The sequence below is a fragment of the Onychomys torridus genome, chromosome 2 (genome assembly GCF_903995425.1).
Source record: "Onychomys torridus chromosome 2, mOncTor1.1, whole genome shotgun sequence".
Lineage (NCBI taxonomy): Eukaryota > Metazoa > Chordata > Mammalia > Rodentia > Cricetidae > Onychomys > Onychomys torridus.
This window is the reverse complement of record NC_050444.1, coordinates 26,102,473-26,127,456: the sequence shown is the minus strand read 5'-3', so window position 1 is coordinate 26,127,456 and position 24,984 is coordinate 26,102,473. Positions and strand designations below refer to the sequence as shown.

Below are 24,984 nucleotides of genomic sequence, written 5' to 3'. Positions count from 1 at the left end.
CAGGTGCAGCTCAGCAAGAGTGCTGCCACATTTTGTTAAAGAGACAGAAAGCTCCTTCAGATCCTGACTACATATATCCACCTGGGGGAAGTGACATCCGAACAATCCTGGGGTCTCCAAAGCACGAATATACACAAACAGCTAGCCATGTGGGAAAATACCAAGTATTTACCTATTTTGGGAAAACTATATGCAAAAGGTAAAAATACATAACCAATCATATATATTAGTTTCAAGTATTTGTAACTCAACTCAAAATGCCCAAAAAGAGCTGAGACTATAAGCTTTGATATTATATCATTAATTACACTTTTAATTTAAATGTTATTCACGGGCTGGGGGTGCTAACTGGAGGTGATAACGCACTACCACCTTCTATGCATCTCAGAACTTAAAAGAGAGAAAGGCAGGACCATCTGAAGTTCAAGTTCATCCTCAGCTACATAACAATTGTGAAGCCAGTCTGGGGATACATAAGTAAATACAATAAAATAAAATGTTATTCATAATAGTCTTAATTAAAATAAATTTAATTGCAAAAACAACCTGTCTTGTAATAGAATTTACATGATATGTGATGTTTTAAATCATGTAGTTAACAGCAGAAATATATTAATTACAGTGACCAAATCAGAGTATCATAGAGATTTAATATATTAAATCACCCAACAATAAAATAATACCTGCCTTGGAACTTACAAGAACACTTCATTTTATCAAATACAAGGTTCAAACATACTAAGAACAAAATATCTGTTCATATGCCAAGGACCAAGGCTAGACAATAAATTAACCCTTTAAAAAGGAATAGGAACCATTAAATTTTCTTCTTGAGTTTGAGAGGCCCAAGATCCTTATAGAATATACAGATAGCAGTGATGAAATTAAGCAAGGAGTTTGGAAAGAAATCAAATATTTCATTCATCATTAATTCCACAATACATCTGTCAGCACAGCCAAAACCAGTTTAAGTATCTGATTGTGAATACTACATTTAGTAAAACGTTTCACTATAACTAACTACACCAGATACTGTGACAATTTCTCTCTAGCACAGGGGTTTAGATGGAGCCTTCAACATACAGCAGTCTACCAACTGCAGAAATGACCACAATAAGCAATCGTCTCTGGCAGTATAGTCCTATGAAATGGCATGACAATATGAAATATAAAAAGGACAGTGACATAACTGTAACTTCAAGCAGGAAGCAAAGACATAGAATAGTCATCTTACGCAGGACCCATTAGAAGCAGGAACTGTGGCTTCCGGTATTTACTGTAAGGTGATCTTACAGTGCCTACTGTTTGACAGATGCTGAATGACAGTGATTAATAAAACAAAAAGGCTCTCTGCAAGGAGAGCACCTGCCTGGTATAGTCTTACAAACTTAAATATGGCTTTTGGAACAAAGAGAAAAACTTTTACAAAAGGAAAACTTTCTGATTGAGAACTGTGCATATAAATAGTACATTAAAATTCAAGGTGATGACGTGGACTGGTGCCTATGCCATGGCTAGTTCATTAATTATACTTCCTGTATATTTTCCCCAAGATATTCTTACATGGAAATTTTCTTTCAGCAATCAAATATTCCATCTAATTTTACATATGTCATTTTTAAAAAATGTTCCCATTTTAAAATCAGGACCTCAAAGTCAGATTTAAATCAGTGACATCATACACCTCAAACATCCCAGGATCAGCAAGTACGATGGAGCTGACACTGCTCTGTGCCAACTAACTTTCGTCATCTCTTTGTAAAGGTATTATCTCAATTTCTTTGGCTATCCTTTCGGCTAATGCTTTATTATTTGCTGCAATTATTCTCCGAGACATCAAATCAAATGGTCCACCTGAAATCAAATCAAATATAGAAAAGTTATACCCTGTAGAAAGACAACCAGGAGACAAGCAAATACATGCTATTTCTTACGGCCATGCTAACATTTTAATATATTCAGTTTTCTTAAAAAAAAAAAAAAAAAAATCCATCACCCAATGACAGCATTTCAGCCTTGAGAGGATGTAAGTTTCTCGGGATCCTTTCTGAGTAAGTAAGTACTAATATGAGGAACCTCAAATTTAAATGCCACCCTCTCTTTCTGCTCCTTGTGGGCACTCCTCCACTTCTTCACTGTGTGGGCAGCTGTGGACAGGCACACTCCTCCATTTCTTCACTGTGTGGGCAGCTGTGGACAGGCACACTCCTCCACTTCTTCACTGTGTGAGCAGCTGTGGACAGGCACTCTCCTCCACTTCTTCACTGTGTGGGCAGCTGTGGACAGGCACACTCCTCCACTTCTTCACTGTGTGAGCAGCTGTGGACAGGCACACTCCTCCACTTCTTCACTGTGTGAGCAGCTGTGGACAGGCACTCTCCACTTCTTCACTGTCTGAGAGGCTGTGGACAGGCACACTCCTCCACTTCTTCACTGTGTGGGCAGCTGTGGACAGGCACACTCCTCCACTTCTTCACTGTGTGGGCAGCTGTGGACAGGCACACTCCTCCACTTCTTCACTGTGTGGGCAGCTGTGGACAGGCACACTCCTCCACTTCTTCACTGTGTGAGCAGCTGTGGACAGGCACTCTCCACTTCTTCACTGTCTGAGAGGCTGTGGACAGGCACTCTCCACTTCTTCACTGTCTGAGAGGCTGTGGACAGGCACTCTCCACTTCTTCACTGTGTGGGCAGCTGTGGACAGGCACACTCTACTTCTTCACTGTCTGAGCAGCTGTGGACAGGTACTCACTCTGATGTCTTTTACATGGCTTTCTTCCCCCTTCCTGTTCCACTGTGCCATACTTCCTTGGTTACTGGTAAACTCTTGGAACGCAGGCTCATTTTCTCCAATTTCACCTTCTGCTCAGAGTTAATATTTAACTGACCTTGGCCAGAGCAAAAGAGGTGGTGGACAAACTCCATTGTCCACTCTCACTATGGCCTGTTCAAAGTACATGGTATAAGCCTCAGAGAAGAGCAGACCTTCCTGAAGCCACTCTGGAGCTCCTGATATTCCCACTTGAAGAGTCTCAATCATTTCTCATTATGTATTACCATTAGCACCATCTTTGTCTCTATCTCCTATTATTTTTCTATTAGGACATGTTATCAACTCTGTGTGTGTGTGTGTGTGTGTGTGTGTGTGTGTGTGTGTGTGTGTTTCTAGAGCCCACACTGAGAGGAAACGCCTAACAGATGTGAAGGAAACACGCTGGGGGTGCCATGACTTCACCTGTCACATCCATCAGCACTCCGCCTGCTTCGGTGACGATGATGCCAGCTCCTGCCATGTCCCAGCAGTGAATCCCCATCTCATAATATGCATCTGCGCCTCCAGTTGCCACAAGGCACATGTTAACAGCAGCTGTTCCGACACTCCGGATTCTACCATGAAAAATAAGATTGGAGAGGGAAAAAAAAAAAAAAAAAACCCTCTCAAAAAAGGTATTCCTCTTTAAGGTCACTTTCAATGCCAACTGAGATTGCTTGCCTCAGTCTAGAGAATAATTGTGGACAAAAGTATTCTCTAAAACTTTATATAACGATGTGCTCTATACACTTACAGTATATAAAATTTACGTATGAGAGCTGGGGCGAGTGCTTAGTGGTTAAGAGCACTTGCTGCTCTTGCAAGGACCTGAGTTCAGTTCCCAGGACTCACATGGTGGCTTACAACCACCTGGAACTGCTGTGCCAGAGGATCTGACGCCCTCTTCTGGCTTCTGCAGTCACTCATGTATGTGGTGCACACACATGTATGCAAGCAAACATTCATACACATACACAGAAAGAAATCTCTTAAAATAATCTTGTCACTATGTACTATGTAAATCACGAATTTATCACAAAGCAACCATTTAATAAGACAAACATGACAGATAACAAAGACTTTAAGGATAACAAAACAAAACAAAAAACAGCAGAGAGAGCCAGGTGTGACAGCATACACATAATCACAGTACTTGAGAGACTGAAGCAGGACAGTGAGTTCAAGGCCAGCTTGGAGTACACTGTGTCATTTTGTCTAGACAAACAGTGAAGAACAATGACACTTGTGTACATTCCCATGTCTAGACCCCAGCACCACAGTGCAATTCGTCTGCAGGCTGTGCAAAACACCATGCTACTGCTCACTGCCAACTGGAAAACATCATGCTTGTGCTTGAACCCACAACAGGATACCTGGGTTCTGCATGAACATCCAGTCTTCACTTTTCAAAATGTCATTGTTTTCTACAAATAATGGAGCTTAAAAATGCTCAAAAAATATCAAGTGCATAATAAATTAAAGACTATGAAACTACTTTAAAGGAAAAGGATGAGCAATGAGAATCAAGCTGTACACACTAGTACACACCTTCATCTCAGCACTTGGGAGGCCAAGGCAGGAGGCTCGTGAATTCAGGAAAAATCACGTATAAATAGTAAAACTGGTGGTCGAGTATTGGTCTTTGTATAGTAAGTCCAAGGCCAGCTGGGGCTGCAAAGTGTGACCCTCAAAAACAAAGATGGCTGCCAAGATGGCTTAGCAAGTCAAGTTAACTGTCACCAAGTCTGATGACCTGAGTCCCACTTTACAGCTCACAGTGGAGGGAGAACTGACCGCTGAAAGCTCTCCTGTGACCTGCATGACCACGTGCAGAAACATGAGCCCTTGTGTTTGAAGTGCTTATGCTAACGAGTATCTCTCTCACTAAGAAACAAACACGTCAGAGCAGCCCTTCTCAACATGAGGGCTGCAACTCCTTTGTAAATCTCCAAAAATATTTATACTACAATTTATAACAGTAGCAAAATTATAGTTATGAAGTAGCAACACAATAAAGCCTGTTACAGCCGTACATGGCTTTTGGAGCAAAGAGAAAACAACACAAGGAACTTATTAAAGGGTCTCAATACTGGGAGCCAGTGCTCTAGAGTGTAGGTAGAAGGAGGCTGAGGCTAGCCAGGAGGACCATCATGAGTTTGAGGCCAGCCTGGGCAGATGGGACCATGGGACGATCTCGAAAACACACAGCAACAACCATAACAAAAAGAAGCCAGGGAGCAAGGGAACATGACGTCTGCAAGTTACTTCAAAGTTTTAACCAAATTTCCCTTTTAATTTTTATTTATTTGTTTTGGGTTGGGGTTTTTTTTTGGGGGGGGGTGTTGTTACTGTTGTTTTTGAGACAGGGCTTCACTAAATGCTCCTGGCTGGTCTGGAACTTGCCACATCCCTACTTCAGCCTCCTGAGGTTACAGGGGGGTTCTACCATATCTACTTTGAACTCCTTTGGTAACTAATATTTCAACCTCTGGAAATAAGGCAGAGATTCACTCTCTCAAAGTTTTTATTTCTTCAAAATTAATTGAGAATTGATGAATTATGGGTTTTTTTTTCTTTATCTTAAAAACAAAACCTATTATCTTTCACAAAGCCAATTTTTAAAAAGGATAGGAATAAACCGACACCTGTCAGATCCAAAGGGTACTCCACTTCCCCCGTGGTGGTATTGTGTTCCCCGAAATACTGTGCACCCTAATAAACTTACCCAGGGTCAGAGACAAAACAGCCACAATATTAAACATGGAGGACAGGCAGTGGTAGCACACGCCTTTAATCCTAGCATTCCAGAGGCAGAGATCCCTCTCGATCTCTGTGAGTTCAAGGCCACATTGGAAAGAGCCAGGCGTGGTGACACACGCCTTTAATCCCAGGAAGTGAGCCTTTAATCCCAGGAAGTGATGGCAAAAACAGAAAGATATATAAGGCGTGGAGACCAGAAACTAGCAGCATTTGGGTAGTTAAGCTTTTAGGCTTTGAACAGCACAGTTCAGCTGAGATTCATTCTGGATGAGGACTCAGAGGCTTTCAGTCTGAGGAAACAGGATCAGCTCAGGAACTGGCGAGATGAAGAAGCTGTGGCTTGTTCTGCTTCTCTGATCTTCCAGCATTCATCCCAATAACTGGCCTCAGGTTTGATTTTATTAATAAGACCTTCTAACAGTTCATGCTACATCCCCCACAAAGAATGAACCCACTGACTCATCCAACACTTGGGTCTATGCCCAGCTCTCCCTGAACTGTAGGACTTCTGGCGGTTAGACAAAAGCCAACATCCCTCAGGAGCTTGTAAAACCAGCTCCCATCTGCCAAAAGGAGTCATTTTCCTTACCTCTGGCAGAAGGGGCATACACCTCCACTGACATACACAGTGGCTACGTATCAAAGCTCATGCCAGCTTCCAGGCTCCCTCAGTCCCTGGACTCACAAGGACTAATTGCACATTTCAAAGGCCCCATGCTAGTCTCTTGCCCCCCACACCACCCTCGGCATCCTTATAACTATTCTCACTGTGCTCTCTGTTTGCTCACTCTCTATCTTGGTTTGCTCGCTGCTCCCCAGCCCTGGCAATGCTCAGTCTACTTCGTTTTCTGTTCTTGACTGCTCCAGATGCCCTGGCTCTTTTTCCTCTCATACCTACAATAAAAACCTTAACCATACAATGGAGCAGTCATGTTGGCAGTTTCTTACTGCACCTCCCTCGAATAAACACCTTTGATTTGGAGTATGTTTACAACTTACACTTTCGTTTCATATCGAGTTTAATGAAGAACTAGCAAGAAGAGTGAATCCAATTCCAAGTAACAAGTTTTAGCTTATAAAGAAAGGTGAGCTGAGCACGATGGAGATGCCCAGAATCCCAGAACTCGGGAGGCTCAGGCAGGAGCACTCTACATCTGATACCACCTTGGTCTACACAGTAGGACTCCGCCTGAAAGGAAACAAGCTGAAACCAAAACCCAGGACAGGCTGCTTCCCTACTTGTTAAGAGAGACAGGGACACAGTAGTTCAGAGCTCAAGTTCTGCAAAGAATGACCAGGACTGCTCCCAAGTAAATTCATGTGCCCTACCACTCAGAGGCGCCTAAGCCAAGGGTGCACAATCATCCCCACCAGGGGAACTCTGCTGGCCTCTGGTGGACATCGAGGGCTCATGGGCAGGGGTTCAGCAGTCAGCAAGAGCTTGTTCTTCTAGGAACAAGTGCCTAAGGATCACCCAAGACATGACTCTGCTGGCAGTGACACCGTGACCCAGATTCTGCACTGGGCTCCGAACTGGATCTTCATCCGCTCCTTCTAGAGACTGAGTGTGCCTATGAGGGAAGAGAACTAGCACCACATCAAAAGATCTGGGTCTGCTCTCATGCTCAGCTACTTCACAATTTCTTCAAATTTTTGCAGTTTTTGTCATGAAAGTGGGGACAACTTATCTTAACCTACAAATCCAATGATGACAAATGATATATTAGGAAAAAGTACCATGTTTATTATAAAACTGCTCTTTGCTGGGCCTGTCCGATTTGAATTTACACAAAACTGTAGATTGAACAGGAAACACCATGAGACTACATACGATTCTCGTTTGTAACTTGATTGTGCAGTACTCAAGTGTGAACCCTGAAGATGACAATGTCATGTCACAATCTCCAAACGCTGGACACATCATCAGCATTAATGCCCTCAAACTGAGCAAGTGATTCATCATAATTTACGTTATCTCTTTATCTCATGCCTGTCGTGACCTCCTCAGGGCCTGGCTGGCTGGTTTACCTGTTCCCATCAGTCAGACAAATAATGACTTTTGGATCTCACCGTTTTGTACGAGCAATTCTGAAATGGCACTGAAAACACACAACAGAGCCCAGAGAGGAGTGAGACATCAGAACTTAGCTTCGCTAACATCTTCCTGGTTCAATTACTAAAAACAAAATCCAAAAACCCCAAATCAAAACCTAAAAGGTACTTTTTTATTTCAGCCAACAGCCAACAACAAGCTACCGATAAACCACCTGAGGCTGCTGTACAGCCGCCTCACTGCTCACCGTTAAAGTGCCCACTTTCAAACGGCCAACTGTGGCACAAGCTTCTTGCCTTAGGACATTATGCCTTAGGCCTTTAAAGTTTCATGTTCGGAAGGTTCCATAGCTGGGGACAAAGCTGCTCATTTACCTTACACATTACTACACAGACCAGATTTACAGTCCCAAATCATAGTTTGTAGCATGGTCAAAATGTACTTGGAACATCTTAACTCCTAAAAGAAAGAGAAGTTACATGTTGAAGAAAGAATGATCTAGAAGCCAGGGCTGTGGTCATATCTCCATCTACCTATGTGATCTTCTGTGTCTGAACCTCTGAACTCAGCTATAAAACAAGGCTGGGTTACTCGATGGTCCTTGAGTTCTCAGAGTCTATCCCCAATGATACTTCAGGAGAATAAGAGTATTGACAATCAGCAATAAGAGAAAATCCTAAAATCCTCATTATTCAATAGCTGTTTTTCATTCTTTGAAATGAGCTTTCACTATGCAGCCCAGCCTCCTTGCCTCAGCTTGCTCAGTGCCTGGGATGACAGACAAGTGTTACAGAGCCTGGCTTCTCAATGGCTTCTTGTTCATTTGACACAGTCTCTTCTTATATAGCTCAGGCTGTCCTTGAACCATTCTCTACAGTCCTCTTATCTCAGCTTCCGAGATGCCAAGGTTACTGGCATGCTCTCCCATTACAGGCATGCTCTCCCATTACAGGCATGCTCTCCCATGCCTTGCTTCAGTGGTTTTTATAATGATTATTTTTACGCAAACAACTATAATAAAGGACAGAAAAATGCTACTTGTGTAATAAATACCTGTATAAAGTGTAAGGACATCAAATCACTAGCTTTTCCTAAAATGTCTAGGATAAGTACTTGCTTGAAAAACAAAGAAACAAACATTTTTGGGCTAGGGTCTCGCTGTTTTCCACTGGAAACCCTGACTTCTAGAATCAAGCAATCCTACTGCTTCAGCCTCCTAAGTAGGCAACAGTATCAATAACGTCATCGTTCCCAGCAATATTCACTATTGGTTTATTCACTTATAAAACTCATTAATACTGAATGTCTCTGAAGTTGGACATGAGTGTAAAACATAAAACCAACCCTAGCACTAGAGGCTGAGGCAGGAGGATGACAAATCCCAGGCTAGCCTGTGCTACACAGTGACATCCTATCTCAAACACAAAACAAAGCAACATTAAGAACATTAGAAAGATTTAATACAAAAAAAATCAGCTAAAAATGTAAGCATTTATAAATACAAAAATTTTAAAACAAAGCAAAGAATTCATAAACATAGTAACTACAAATAATGCAAACAGCTATCACAACACAATACATTAATTAATAGCTGTGTCTATCAAAAACAGTCACAAACTGACTTATAAATTCAAACTCCATTCTATGTTTTATGCAAGAGGTACACTTAAACGGAGACAAAAACAGAGGGACAAGGCTAGATGTCATGGCACACACCTCCCAGCCCAGCGGCGAGGAGACTGAGGCACTGGGGAGGCCAGGGCAGCAGGCCTGTGAACTCGAGGCCTGCCTAAGATACACATCAAAACCGTGTTGTAAAAGTCAAAAACAAAACTCATCTACAACTACGAAGAAGATATCTAAGGTCAACTCTAGTCTCCACACAAGCACAACAGACATTGACACATGCTCAAGCACACTTGCGCACAACACACACACACACACACACACCCGCACACACGCATGCACACACAGAAAAATAAAAATTCCTTTAAAAAGTGAAATTAGCTGCAAGTTTGGTGGGAGTGAGAAGGCTTACCCATGGATGGGAATGGAGCAAAGCTTTTCCATGTTGGAGAGAACGGTCCGTAAAGTCTCTGGCTTTCTGGACGAGCCAAACTCAGTCACCAAGAGTGATTTGCTAATATCTGAAAAGGGAAGTTATTTCAAATAAGCTACAACATGTCAATAACCAAAACCCTAGATCAAATCTGACACAATTCAGAATAAAATGGGATATTTAAATTCTTTTTCCTAGTTTTATCAAACTTTTTTCCAAGCTTCAAATATTAAAAAACTTATAAATTAGGTATGGTGCTCGACACAACTCTGTAATTGAAAAAATAAAAATAAATCATTTAAAAAACAACAACAACAAAAGGAAATGAACTTAAAATATGTCCTCAACTTAAGTGTTTAAGAGAAAGTTTATGGCTGGGTATAGTGGTGCACATTTTTAACTCAAGCACCAGAAGACAGAAGCAGGCGGATCTCTCAGTTGAAGGCCAAGCTGGTCTACACAGCCAGTTCCAGGCAAGAGCTACAGTGAGACCCTGATTCAAAACCAAACACAACAAAATCAGAAAAGAAGGAAGGAAGGAAAGTAGGTAGGCTGGTTAGTTATGAAACTTATGAAAATGTGCAAAGATTCCAAAATCCAAGCTGTCTGCAAGTTTAAAGCACTTACTAAACGGAAAGGATCCTGGAGATGCAAACCAGAAAACGTAGGGCTGACTTTATGAAAGATAGGTGACTTGAAATGCCAATCATCTGTCATATTGAAACAGTTCAAACACCAATGTCTACCTCAATGAGTATGTATGTATGTACACACACACACACACACACACACACACACACACACACACCCCTGTATCTACTGAATATAGAAACTTTTCCCACATTATCTCCCTAGGCCATAGAGTATAACAACCATTTATACAGCATCAATACTGTATTAGCTGTAACTCAACTAGAGACAAAGAAAACAAGGGTATGTGCAACTACATTATTTTATATGAAGGACTTGACCCTCACATAGACTGAGAAACTACTGGGTATCATTCTTAGGGATTCTCAGGTGGTTTTGCTTATTGGGAAGAGGTATAGATTTTTTTTTTTCCTCTGGTAAAGGTTTGTACAAAGCATAGGTTGCCCTAGAACTTGCTTTGCCCAGGCTGGCCTCAAACTCCTGATCCTCCTGCCTCTACCTACTGAGGGTTGGGATTCCAGGAATATGCCCCCATGTCCAACTGATCTCTGCTTTCACTGCATTATTTATGACTTATTGGCCAATAACGGGCTGAGGGGCATCCAGTCAACTGCAGGAATTCCAGGAGACTGAGATGGTGTGGCTGAAGCGCTAAGTCACGCGCCCCAGAACAGGAACCTGACGGACATCAACGTCTTTCCTTTGACGTCACCTAACACTGCGTGCACTTGCTCGATGATATTTGCTTTTCCATGTTTTATCACACTAAAAACTGAGGTCAGGAGAGGAAATAATACAATCTTGGGTCAGCTAATACTCCTACGTCCAGAGGTTAACATACACACACGTAAATTCAAGCACACTTGGCCAAGGGTACCAAGCGCCGGAAGACACACCTACCTTCCTGTTGTGAGACCCGAAGCTTCTGCCCATTACAAAAGGCACCTTTTCCTTTCCTGCCAGTATACATCTTATCTTCCACACAGCTATACACAACTCCAAACTCCATCTGCATAGGAAAGCAGGCTCTTTTAGCAAATTTGAGTTTTTTCAATTAATTAAAGTAACAAGAACATCTAGTATATTAATAAAATGAACAAATGCTCGACTGCAGCCCAAACACAGCAAGTCATCAGACCTTAATCCTTAGCTCCCCTCCCACTCAAGTCCAGACGAGGAAAACACACTGTCCCTCTCTCCTAGCCTTGGATGGAGGCAGCTTTTTGTTATTTTCTACAATGAACACTGTGTCTGCCTGCATCAGGATCCTTGCTCATCCCTCCTCTGACAAACTCAATCCACGGATCCTCCTCTTCTGGTATCTTTTCACATCCTTGTTGCTCATTTGAGTTCTTGCCCCCTACACCTTCATGCTGAATTTAATAGCTAACAGAAAGGTTCTGGGAGGTGTCGCTTTTAAGAGGCACCTGCCTTCTATCGTGTAAGGATTCAGCCTTCTTCCTCTCCAGCAGCCTAAGACGCACAGCCTCGGAAGAGAATGGTTTCACGGGCCACTAACCTTAAACCCCAGCCTCCACTGTGTGCCGATGTATTTATATTATTCACCCAGTCTCCTGGGTTCTATTAAAGCAGCCCCTTCACTATCAAAGGACGAAAAGTCACATTTTGTACTTCCTGATCTGCTAAGACCCTGCAGTCTGAGTTCTGCACTGCCCAGTCAGGCTACTGTAACTGTAAAAAGTCTCTGCTGACCCCAAGTGCTGAAGACAGACAGGCTGCCATCCTCAGAGCTCTTTAATACTCATCCAAAAGCTCCATGTTTCCCTGAGGTGTCCTTTAAAAGTAGACACCTCAGGCTTTCTACCCGTCTTGCATGGCATCCATTTCCCTGCTAGCACTTCAGATTCTCATGGTGCCTTCAAATCCACACATTCAACTACCAAGAATAATTCTGCCTCCCATAAATCCCATCACAGGAGTCTACGCTTTTTAGCTGTCTTGCGGAAACCTCTTTCAAAGAGGTCAAAATAATATCAACTTTGCCAAACTGTTCTTTCTGATAAAACTCCTTTTCTTCTTCCTCTTCTTCTTTTTTTTTAAAGCTGGCAAATTTCTAATTTTCTAAGTGGCAACTAACATAGCCAACTTCTAAGATGCCCTATGTTATGAACAGTCCCCCCATTGCACTATGGACAGAACTGTTTATATCCTTATATGCCTTCCTCTACATGTTCCCTTTCCCTGATAGCACACCCGACTGTAACAAACTAAGGATTCAAAAGAAGAGGCCACTTTCTGCTGAGGCTGAATTTATGCTAAAGGCTTATTTAGGACCACCTGGCGTGCTACGTGACCAATGCAGCCAGTAACCAAAAGCTTTGTACTAACATGTTTTTAGTGTGTGTGTGTGTGTGTGTGTGTGTGTGTGTGTGTGTGTGTGTACACGCATGCCGTGCATGCATGCTGCTAATGATTCACCTGAGAGGTTTATATACGCTAGGCAAGCACTCTACCACTTAGCCTTGGGTTTTTATTTCTGAAATACATTTTTGTTCATATTGATGAAATGCAGTACACGAGCTCCTGGAAGACAGCAGCCAAACAGCAGGGAATGAACAAAAAAGGGACCAAGCAGCCAACAGATTTCACTCTACTGGATTTCCCATGTAAGAATTCAATTATGTACATTCCTAAACACACCCTAATTCCAGCCATCCTTGAGCCCCCGACACCTCACTGCCTTTCAATGTCTCCCTACACTAACATCATGAAGACATGCTTAGAAATGTCCCACCTCATCTCTGAGACATTTTAAAGTCACATTAACTCCTGTCGTAGCTACGTGTGTCAAAAGTATGATAGTGGTTTGTGTTTCCTTTACTTGTGTTCACTTTCTCTTTCCAACTATGTCTTCTCAGGAAACAACCTTATCCACTGGAAATGCATGTGAAGATGTCCCCAGTCTTGTAGCTTATGTTTATAGTGATGTGGTGGCACAAACTGAACACCAGAAAGACTTACTTTTTCTCAGAAAAGGGAAGCAAGATATTTTATGAACCATACGTTTAAGACATACCTGTTTATTTACAACGAAGCCAATAGAAACAGCTACAAAAGGAAACCTTAAAAAAAAAAAAAAAACATAAACAAACTAACCAAGACAGAATTTAATTTCAACAAGTACTTATAAGATTATTTCAAATTAATTCTCATGACCCTGAAGATGGAATATATCATGAATTATGCATATAAATAGGAGAAAGAAGCAACACACACACACACACACACACACACACACACACACACACACACACACATGATGCTTCTACAGACATTAACATGACCGAAAGGGTCATAAGGAACTGGCAACAACGTCACTTCCAGAAATGGATCCTCTACCAGGCGATGGAGTGGGAAGACAATTGTACTGCACACCATCCAGCCCACAGCTCCTTATGTCAAATACTGGAAAGAAAGTAGCTATGTAGAGGCTTGTTTTTCAAAATACAACTTCAAAGTTCCTCAACACTGGTCACAGTTAGAAGGAAACATTCCTTTTAGTTTCCTCACAAGCAGTGAACCAGAGAGAAAAAAATTATCTGTTCCTGTTCTGACATGGAACTCGGAGCTGAGTGTTAGAAAAATAAACACAGTTAGCCAGTGATTTTTATGGTTTTTAGTTTGCACACAGATATTTTATATTCTCACACATAAGAGAATCAGAATTTTTTAAAAATTAGGTAAAATAGGTTCAAACATAACTGAAATAAGCTTAAATACTGATGAAAATCAGTATTTAACATGGAATTTTTATTTTAATAAAAACACATTACAATCTTTTGTTTTATTCAATGTCTCTCAAGTAGCTTCCATATTTAAAAGGCACAGTGCCTTGTCATATGTGGAGTCTATGCCTTATAGCTTTATAGACTTCAGTAACTGTCTATGCAGCATACACACATGTATGCATGCGCATGCAGTTACAACTTATCCTTACCACACCAAGCACTATACTTAGTTCTTACAAAAGTGTACAACAAGAATCCCAGAGAAGGAATTCTATGAACCAGGTGCTATTAATATGGCCATCTTACAAGGTCTTTTAAAAACTAAGGTATCACTAGGTAGTTTATGCTAGCCTGGAATTCAATGTGTAGCCCAGGCTGGTCTCAAACCCACGATCCTCATGCCTCTACCTCCCGAGTGCTAGAATGATATTATCATACCCAGGGTCATACTTCTGTCAACCTGATACATACCTAGACTCATCTGAGAAGAGGAAATTGCAACTGAGGAATTGTCGACATCAAACTGGCCTCTGAGAATGTCTGTGGGGCATTTTCTTAATGACTAACTGATGTAAGGGAGGCCAGCCCACTGTGAATGGTGTCATCTCTGGGCAGGTAGGCTTGAGCTACAGAAGAAAGGTAGCGGAGCAAGCCAGGGGAAGCAAGCCAGAGAGCATCCTCCATGGCTTGTGCCTCGGTGCCCTCAATGGTGAACTGTAAGGACTAAGATGAAGTAAGCCCGTTCCTCTCAAGTTGCTTTTGGTGATGGTTTTATCAAGGTAACAGATAGCAAACTAGAACATTTGGACTCTAAACATTTTTAACCTTTATTTCTATTTTATGTGTATGGGTGTTTAAATATCATGTTCATGCAGTGTTTGTGCAGATCAGCAGAGGGTGTTGGATTCCACAGGACTGAAGTTCCACATAGCTGTGAGAGGCCATGTGTGTGCTGGGAATCTAATCTGGGTCCTCTGGAAGAGCAGCCCGTGCTCTTAACCACTGAGCCATCTCTCCAGCCTGGTTTTATGTAATTTTTAAACTGAGGCTTAGGAAGACTAACTGCGCTAAGTCACAAAGCCAGTAAATAAGCTGCAGGGTTCAAATCTCAGTCGATCTGTAGATCCCAACACCCACCCCTTTTAGTGCCCTTTTTTCTCTTAGAGTGAACTTGCTGTACACACAGAGTATCCATCAGTGACCTGACCAATTCCTTTGCTGACCTGGAGCACCCATGTCATTCCCTCACACGTTTATATAGTCTCCACAGTAAGAAAAAGAATGGCGACCAGGCACAAGTCCATAGAGTACCCTTCCTTCACTTCCTCTTCATCTTAGAAAACACCTGCACAGGAAATGTACATCTACCGCTACATTTTATACAGTTTCTTAGAATAAGAAACAAAAACAATTTATACAACTTCCTAAAGCATGTATCTCCTTGCACAGAGAATCATCCAGTTAACAACAACAGTGATTCCATTAAAATTAAAGGCATACCTATGTACAAAGTTGGTCGTGCCGTCAATAGGGTCAATGATCCACGTGGGGTTGTCTGTGAAGACCGTCTTTTCCCCAGCCGCCACAGATTCTTCCCCAATGAAACTGAAAGCAAGAAACACAGACTTCTAACCTCTAAATTAGTGTTGGAACTTTAAGCTTCCTCTCCTTAGCTACAGGTCTACCATGAAACACAAGCCAAAGCTAGACTACGCTCTACTGTCGCTCGCTCGCTTGTTTTTTTCCCCCTTTTTTTTGGGGGGGGGGGGTCAAGACAGGGTTTCTCTGTGTAGCCCTGGCTGTCCTGGAACTTGCTTTGTAAATCAGGCTGGCCTTGAACTCACAGAGATCCACCTGCCTCTGCCTCCTGAGTGCTGGGACTGAAGGGGTACGCCACCATCACCTGGCCTATTTTCTTTCTAAAAATAAAACACACACACACACACACACACACACACACACACACACACACCATGCACGCAGGCACGCACACACACACACTGGCGCACGATGAAGATGACAAAGCTCTACTTTCTCCAGAACAAAGGCATGTGAAACAGTACAGACTCCTACATTCTAAATGCAATGCTGGCATAAATGCAGGATCTCCTTAAAATGACAAATTAAGGAAATACAGTGATTTCAAAAGTAAGAGCACAGGGAGGGTATGGCTGCAGTGCCTAAAATCCCAGCACTCTGGAGGTTCAAGTGAAAACATGAATTCCGGGAGAGGCTGGGCAAGAGTGTGACTTTGTCTTAAAATCAAACAAACTGAAATAAATAATAAAAAGCCACAATTCTCTAGTACGTATCAAGATGTAGAGCCCACAGCATTTTCTTTTGGGTGTGACTCTGACTTCTAGTGCACAGAACACAGCAGAAGTGACAGTTGCACGGCCTTCTCACTGGCCTGGTAGTTCTGTCTTGTTCACACTGCCTCTCCTCCCCCTATCCCAGGAGAAGCCAGCTTCCATGTAGCTCTGAGAGGATGCCACAAAAGTGCAGAACTGGGGAAGCTGCCAGGAGACAACCCACAGGGAACTGCAGCTGCCAGCAACCACAGATGTGAAAGGATCCTCCAGACCTACTGGAGCCTTGGTGACTGCACCTCTGGACCACTGACTGCAAGTTTCAGAGACCGCAGCCGGGGCCACGCAGCCCGGCTCCTCCCATCTTCCCAGCTCTGGTGAAACTGTGACCTACTAAGCTGATTTTATAAATGGTGTCTGAGTTCATTAGTTTCTTCTCTGTATTCTTTTTTGAATTTTTCATTGTTTGACATTGAACTGTCCTAATAAATATTTGTCCTCTTTCTCTAGGAAGAAGGAAGTATGTTCAGTCACAATTTTCAATATTTTTCCTTCTCAGTGGTTAAAAGGAGGCTGACATCGGCCAATGCCACAGGAAGAAGGGGCAGAACTACAGCCTACAGCTTTCAGAGGATGGCTTTTAACTCCTTAAAGATCTGGGGATCAGACTCGGGGACCTGCACATGCGGAGTGCTCCAGCGCTGACCTGTGTAAAGCCCGGAGTTCCCTGAGTCGGGGTCTCCTGGGTAGCCCTGGCCGGCTACACATCCCCATGCCTCTTAACTCCATCTCCCAAGTGTCAGAATTAGGGGCATCTGCCTGCCAGTCAACAGTGTTTCTGCTACATTTCTGTGTCTGCGCAGAGTCCTGACTTTAGGAATGTCTCTCAAACTTCCCAACGCTACCATTTCTCTCACACAGAAGGAACTCTGCAATGCAGGGGTTTAACTGAGCTTTTCTACTGTGCCTGCAGCAGCAGACAACTGCTTCCACCATCTAAGGAATCCAGAGACCCCTCTTCCCCCATCCCTAGAACCACAGTACAGGCAATCGACCTAACTCAGCACCAGGGGCTCCTTCTGAGGATTTGGAATCTTAACTAGTCAGGTACAAATACATAAAAGACTGGTCAGAAACAGTCAATGCCATCAGTCAAGACCACACACACTATCCAATGGCCCCGACATCACCCACAGGTGTGTCTTCTTCCTTCCCATCATCTTGGCCTGAGGGGCTCAATATCCTCAAACAGGCTCCTTTTCAAGCTTTAGTCAACTTATAAATCTGTGCCTAGAAACAATACTGGTCTCATGCAGAGATTACAACCTAAGCTTACTTTTATCACTTTAAACTGGTGCAAGAAATACCTGTGAGATGGGTACTTTTCCTTTATAGAAGAGAGAAGCATTTGTTCAACTTTCTGGTCGGTGACTGTTACCAAGTCAGCTGGAGAACTTTTAATCATAACATTCATGTCATTTTTCAGAGCTTCGCAGATCATCTAAAAAGACATTGTTGGTAAGCAAGTAAAAAATGTGTAAGTAATTTTAAACCAAACAAAAAGGTACATTACAAAAATAATTTCAAGCATTCAGTCAGTCTTGCATAATGTTCTCAATTTTTCTTTCAAAACTGTCTATGAAATAAGGCATTTTAGTGTTATGACCTTCTAGGTAAAATATTACATAATTTCATATCCTATTTTAGATTCAGGACTGTCATCACAAAAGCTTAACAATACACACTGGAGAATCCAGCTGGGGATGTCATGTAGTGCCAGTGCCTGCCTAACACACACACAGTCCCAGGTTCCATCCCTGCTGCCACACACACACACAATTCCACGTATTTAAAGTGTTCAGTAAGACAAAAAACCTAGACTAATCAGAACATGCTTTACCGAACAAGGCTGTACTGCAGTATCTACACACATCACACTCCAGCAAGGAAACTGTAGTTCAGACATACCTCTCCGGCCCGTCTTGCGAGGGTGACCGCATAGTCCATACACTCCTGCCAGGGGTCTGCCATCTTCTGAACATATCCAACACAGGGAAGCACAAAACAGTTACACACTCGGCGAGCATTCATTGACACAAGCGTCTCAATGAGAAACTCACTTGGTTTTGATTCAGCCCTTCGCTGGTTTACAGTTCAACATTTTTGCCCTGGATAGAGGCCCAGCAGACATCATTTTGAGACATCACATATCTCACCTCTACAGTAGAAAAATGTTTGTTACTACTGCTGTTCTGAGTCAGTGTCTCATAGTCCAGGCTGGTCTCAAACTCAATAAATAGTCAAGGATGACCTTGAACTCCTAATCCCCTGCCTCTACTGCCCAAGTGCCAGGATTACAGACATGTGCCACTATACTCAACTTAATAGAAGAATTATCAAAGCAAAAATAAGTTCTATTAAGTTGTCTCCCAAAGTGTCCATACAGTATCACATTTTGGGAAGTGGCCATGCTATATCATTTTGTGGGGATGGTGGGGATCCAACTGAGGCTTAGGTAGGTCAAGATGAGATCAAGAAATAGTCTAAAGGTTAGGTATGTGAGCAGGTGGGGAACAAGAAAGGAACCCCAGGAAGGCTGAAATAAAAGCAGGTTTAAAGACAAAGGACCAAAAGATGTCTGTGTTAACTGAATTCCGGGAAGCTAAGTGCTTTGCACATGATTTTTTTTTTTTTTTTAAATAAGGTTGTAAAGGTGAAGAATTTAAGGCATACAGATTAGAAATATTTGCCCAATGTTATACAGGCAGATTTTTACAGAATGTGTACTCAATTCTGATTTGAAAGTTCCTTGCTCTCTGTTGCAGCATTCTGAGGAAAGAAAACTCTAGGTCTAAAAATATATTTATAAAAGCAAAGGCGCCATTTACCTCCTAGGCTTCAGGGAGGGGGAAGCACAACCGTGTGACTTGCCAGCTTTCCGCTGGCCGCTACAAACCCGCCACAGGCCTGACCACACGCTAACAGGGGTTCTTAGCACAGAGAAGCATGGGAGCGGTCATGCTCAGAAAGGTGGCCTCTTTTATAAAGCCATAGAAAGTGACGCTGGGCTTCCTCGTTAAGAGCATCTGAACTCTCTGCCTCACTGCACAGGAAGATCAGCACAGGGACACGGAGCAGATGGAAAAGTGTCCACTGGCTGCTGCTTCCTTTTCCTGGAGACAAGGTGGGCTTCAACCGCTTGACCGTCCTGGCTCAGTTTCAGAATGCTAGCTGGGATTACAGCCACATGCCATCGTGACTAAATGCCTTTTCCTTGTGACACAAGCATTCAAGTAACTGTAAAAGACTTCTCTGAGTTATAGAACAAACTGCTTGGAGCTCTTCAAGAACGGTTCCCACTCCATCCTCCTTGCTCTCATTCCGCTCTCATTCCACTCTTCTCGTCCCCTCACACCCCAACTGTCCTGGGCTGGGTCTGCTCCCTCGCCAGGAACTGCTCCTGCCTCTCACAGGTCACCTGTGACAACACTAACCGCGAACAGAACACCTACCGATTCTCCAAGACCGTTTCAAAAGCTATCCATCATATCTTCAAGGAATTATCCAGCCAAACAGATATCAACCAACAGACATTTACAGAAAAAAAAAATGCTGTTGCTATACAGCCTTTAGTCATCTGTATGCGTGCTACAATCTTTTCAACCAGTCTGAATATATTTCTTGAGGAAAGGGGGCTGATAAATGAAATGTTCTGAGGTGCCCTGAAATTTACAGGGTCCACAAGAGGGAATAAGGGAAGTCAATTAGGTAACCGTTGCTGGGGTTTGTTCTTTTTTGTGGGGTAGGGGTGGGGGCATTAATGGAGAACTAAAAAAACCTGTGCGTTGAAATCCAAAAATACTGTCAGCTATAAATCTCAGACGTACTTTTTACCCTTGTTGTTGGTAGTTTACAAAATGTGCCCCAAGTCTTGGTCCTTTTCCTAGCTAGTAAATGGCTCAATAAACCCTTTTATTTCAAAGACCTCTTTGCCACAAGACTTGCTTTCATGGGGGTTATATTCTATCAGCCTTCACTTTAGGAACAAAGTCATACAGACTTTAAACTGTCTCTATTCTGTACAGCCAGCCACTCCGCTCCCCTGTCACTTGTCCCCGCTCCTGACGCAAGGCATCACCGGACCTGGGGCTGTCCATCCCTAACCCTGTGATTTCGGGGCCCAGGGAACTTGCCATATATTTCGGGACCCAGGGAACTTGCAGAAACCCTGAGGGTTTCTGCAAACTCGGGCGTGTTCTGCGACACAGCACCTCGGAGATCAATGACGGCCTGGCGAAGCCGCTCGGCTGTTTCCGGAGTACTCCGGAAAGCATAGCGGGGAGGAGAGACCGGCCAGGGCCCCGGCCCAGCATGGGGGCCGCTCGCCTGCAGCTCGTCAGAGCCCCGCCTCGGCCACCGAATACCGCTGCGCGGGGATGCAGCGACAGAACGGACTTACCTCCTGAGCGCGCCGCGAGGCTCAACTGCCGGGGTCGAGGGCTCGGCTCTTCCGGAGGTAACGGGGTGCTCCGACAGGAAGTCCCACCCCTTAAGGCCTACGGGCGGGGACCCGACGTCTAGAAACCCCGCCTTCACGTCTGGACTCAGCAGGGAGTTGCCAACCTGTACGTCCTCGGCGTTGGAAGGGCTGGTCTGGTTGAAGTTGCTCCATTCTGGCTTTCTTCTCTAAGAAGCCCCTCTTTATTTTGCAAATCTCCACTTTTGTCTTTATTTTTTCATGTTTTCCCATTTCCCTTTCTCCCATCTGGTCCTTGAGTTCCCATCCTGCTCTTTGGTCACAGATAAATTGGAGTTGTGACTGTCACTGTGCAGCTCTTAGTTGCTAAACTTGTATTAGGTAAGCCTAAAGGAGATTTTAAATTTTGATAATTGGCTATCAGCAGCAACTCTCTTTGCAGTAGTTCACTTAGATACCGGTTGTTGTTTGTTGAGGGCTTGACATGCTGCAGGCAGTTGTCTCCCCACCCGCCCCAACCCTCAGTTCTAAGGATAAAGCCTAGGGCTTTGTAAATAGTATACAAGCACCTTATCATGGAGCCACCTTCCCAGCCGTGGATTTTTAACAATGTCCCATTATGTAGCCTAGGTTGGCTTCTCAAGTCTTTGATCCTCATGTCATCACTTCTGGAGTTCTTCGGTTACAGGCATGTGGCACCACACCAGGCATCAGTTGTGTTCTTAGATAAGCATACAAAAGTGTTGCAACAATTTCATGAAGATTCTCTTCATTATACAGATAATGAAAATGAGGCTTGGAGAAGTTAAGGGATTTGTCCCAAACTCACACAGCATGAGCACAGCAGCCTGACTCCAAAGTCCACATACAGAGAACATACATGGGTCAACCAGATGGGCAACAGAAACTAGTGTATGGTTTTAAAAATGTTTCTTCACATGAAATGGTAGGTCAGGTCTGATGGCAGGCATGTTACTTTTAAGTGGAAAACTCTACCCATATGACCTACCCACAAGAGGACCACAATGTTCTTGCATAATTGCTTTGAATTCATTGCTTCTCTTGATTTAATCCAAAGACAAGAAATTGTTAATGATGTGCAACATGTCTCAGCAATGAGTGGCAGGAATGCTGAATCCAACCTGTAAACCTCACGAAGAGTCAAAACTTGTCTTTGCTCTTCTGAAGAATGCTGTCTTAAGAAACTGACTTGGATACCTTTATCAAATACTCTTGGCTTTTTTTTTTTTTTTTTTTTTTTTTCAAAAAAGGCCTTCAAGAACTGTTTCTGGGTTATCCATTGTCAACCATTTTAAAATAAAAATCTTATATGTATGCTGACAGGCATGGATATGTGAACAAATGGAATTCTCTAGGCCTTTGAGGAAATAGCATCTTTAAACCTTTCATGAATGAGAGTGTCCCACTGTCTTGGCAAAGCCGTTAAAATCATTGTAAGCATTTTAAAGTAAGATAAATGAGGGACTGAATGCAGGATTTCTTCACATTAAACCTATTGCTGGCTTCCTCCTTCAGATGAGCAGGAACTCCAGTTCTGTTTTCTCATAGCAGCTGCCGCTGCTTTTTCAGAACTGCTGTCAGGTAACTCGGGTTTTTCAGCACAAACAGTCCATTCTGTTGCCAAATGATTTCTGAAAGTGAAGTGCACAACAGTGTCTGATGTTCTGATTCCATGATGTCAGTGCTGCGAGCTGGTGCCACAAAGTCCAAACCCTGTCACTGAGTGTGTGAAAGCTGGTTCGGATGCTTGTAGAGACCTCCATACATGACGAGAGAAAAACTCGGAGATGATAGAAAGATTTTAAACACACACAGACACACACACACACACACACACAGAGAGAGACAGAGACAGAGACAGAGAGAGGGAGAGTGAGAGAACATGAAGCTTCTGTTGAGCTCTGGGTTTTACAGATTTAAAAACTGACACACTTTCAGTGTCATAAGTTTGATAATAAAACACAACTAGAAAGGAAGGTTTCCTGACTTGCAATTGGCAAATGCATGTTCATTAAGAGGTACCTAGTTAAGTTTGTATTATGTAAATACAGTTATATATTGAGCCTCTGAATGGGTGTTCCTGTCTAAAGGAGTCAAATACTCCAGGGAGGCAATCATTGTTTTTAAGATCAGGATAGCCACCCGTCCTCATACCATCAGGTGTTTTTATGAATCCTGTTTTTTATACGCTGGACTTAGTGACATAAGAAAGAGCAGATTTGTCTATCTTAAGTCAGCAGGAAACAGAAGGTCCCAGTACTACAGTACTATAGGCAGGAACACTGGCAGGGAAATATTAAAGGTTTAGGCTCCAAATACAGCTATCTGACATTTCAAACCACCAGTATGTATCTGTCAGTGTCAACAGTTTAAACGTGAACAAAGCAGTAATAATAGCTAACTCTGTGCCCTGCTAAGCAAGCACAGTAGACTCATCGAGTATAATTCCCAGGACAATCTAATGAGGTTGACATCATTATTTCAACCTTTTTAAAATAAGGGAATTGGACTATGGGGTAATTATTTTGTCTCCAACAACAAGAAAATAGTCAAATAGAGAAAGATATATCCTTAAGAGTGTTTTGTTTTTGTTTTTCTCCTTAATGGCTACATTGTCTTGGACAAGAATATAGACTGGTCTGGTCTTAAGTACTAAAAAAAAATGCATCAAAAATTTCAGTTATAAATGTTGATGATGCAGAAATCTATCCCAGGAAGTGCATGTAGAGGGGTGTGTGTGTGTGTGTGTGTGTGTGTGTGTGTGTGTGTGTGTGTTTATTTTTTTCAGTGTTGCAATCCAGGGCTTCAAATATGCCAGACAAGCACTCTTACTGCACATCCCTGACCAAAGACTAATTGATGACTTTTGGAAGCATGGTCTTCATTTGAGTCCTAGCTTGTGCTTTAACAATCTGTTTGAAAAAGCATATGGTAAATTTAGTGCTAGTATGATAGAAAAAAATCAAAATGGGTTTCATGCTTAAAGATGAGTAAGGAGATTAAACAGAACAGAAATTGCTATAAAACAGCCAGGCTGGCTTACACAAGGTATATCCTTGAGACACTAAACCTCTGCTTTACCCAAAAGCAAAGACCTGTATAATACAAAAGCTTGTACCTTAGGCAGAGCCAAAATCTGAGTCAAAAGGAACCTACAAAATGGCAAAGACACATGTAAAGAAGTGGTAGGGAGCAAACGGGAAGCTGATTAAATTCAGAGTGGAGGATAATAATACCTTTCCGGGGAATAGGAGCTTTATGTATGTAGCAAACAGGCTTCTTTGCAGGGAAATTATGCCATCCAATTTATAAGATTAATATGACTGATTAGAATTAGAAGAAAGAAGCCAAAGCTAGTTTGGAAAGGTTTGGGGAAACAAGAGCAATAGCCCTGGGAATGGGGAGGAGGCTGGTGCAGGAAGTGGATGAACATTTTGCAATAATAAGGTTGACTGTTTAAAAAAAAGGACAGAGGAGGGAGGAGATGTCCTTTCCAGATGAGCGGCAATGCCTTTGGTGTGGAGGATAGAAGCACATGTGGCTGTGAAAACAGAGCTGCTGTGTTTACTAAAGACAGGCTGTTTCCAGACTAGCTAGTGGGAGAGCCAGATAGGAATCTGCCTGCTCACCCCGAGTCATCATGTGCTGCTCCATCCAAAGAACATTCTCTCCTTACAAACTTAGGATACACAGGACTTACTGGTTATTTCCATTGCTGTTCCTCATTAAGGGGTTTTAAAATGATTACCTAACTAACACACTGCAAGGGATCTTAAGCTCCCTTCTCAATATGTACTGTAGCAGTCACTGGGTGCTCACTATGGATAATATATATATATATATATATATATATATATATATATATATATATACATACATATATATATATATATATATATATGTATGTATATATATATATTTTCACACACACACATACACACACATACACACGTGTGTTATATAACATACACATATAAACATATATAACATATTTAACATCTACATACATGTGTGTAACATACACACCTATATGTTACACAAATATGTAAAACATACACATACAAATATTAGAAGAAATAATCTCACCTCCCAT

General features: G+C 42.5%; 1 protein-coding gene across 1 annotated transcript; it reads right to left on the bottom strand.

Moving 5' to 3' along the window:
* Positions 1–509: 509 nt before the first annotated feature.
* Positions 510–20,964, bottom strand: Impa1 (inositol monophosphatase 1). The gene is made up of 9 exons (XM_036179727.1): positions 20,853–20,964; positions 18,362–18,427; positions 17,761–17,894; positions 15,585–15,689; positions 13,373–13,418; positions 11,236–11,344; positions 9,664–9,772; positions 3,236–3,387; positions 510–1,854 (listed from the first exon to the last, which is right to left on the bottom strand). Exons 2-9 carry the CDS (start codon positions 18,422–18,424, stop codon positions 1,739–1,741), a joined length of 834 nt encoding a protein of 277 aa, XP_036035620.1. The 5' UTR covers positions 18,425–18,427; positions 20,853–20,964; the 3' UTR covers positions 510–1,738.
* Between the last annotated feature and the right edge of the window lie 4,020 nt (positions 20,965–24,984).

Coding starts and splice junctions, on each gene's coding strand:
- Impa1 (XM_036179727.1), bottom strand. CDS start 18,424: ATGGCAGACCCCTGGCAGGAGTGTATGGACTATGCGGTCACCCTCGCA. Junction 17,895..18,361: donor TCGCAAGACGGGCCGGAGAG/GTATGTCTGAAC, acceptor ATGTCTTTTTAG/ATGATCTGCGAAGCTCTGAA. Junction 11,345..13,372: donor GCTTCGTTGTAAATAAACAG/GTATGTCTTAAA, acceptor TTTCCTATGCAG/ATGGAGTTTGGAGTTGTGTA.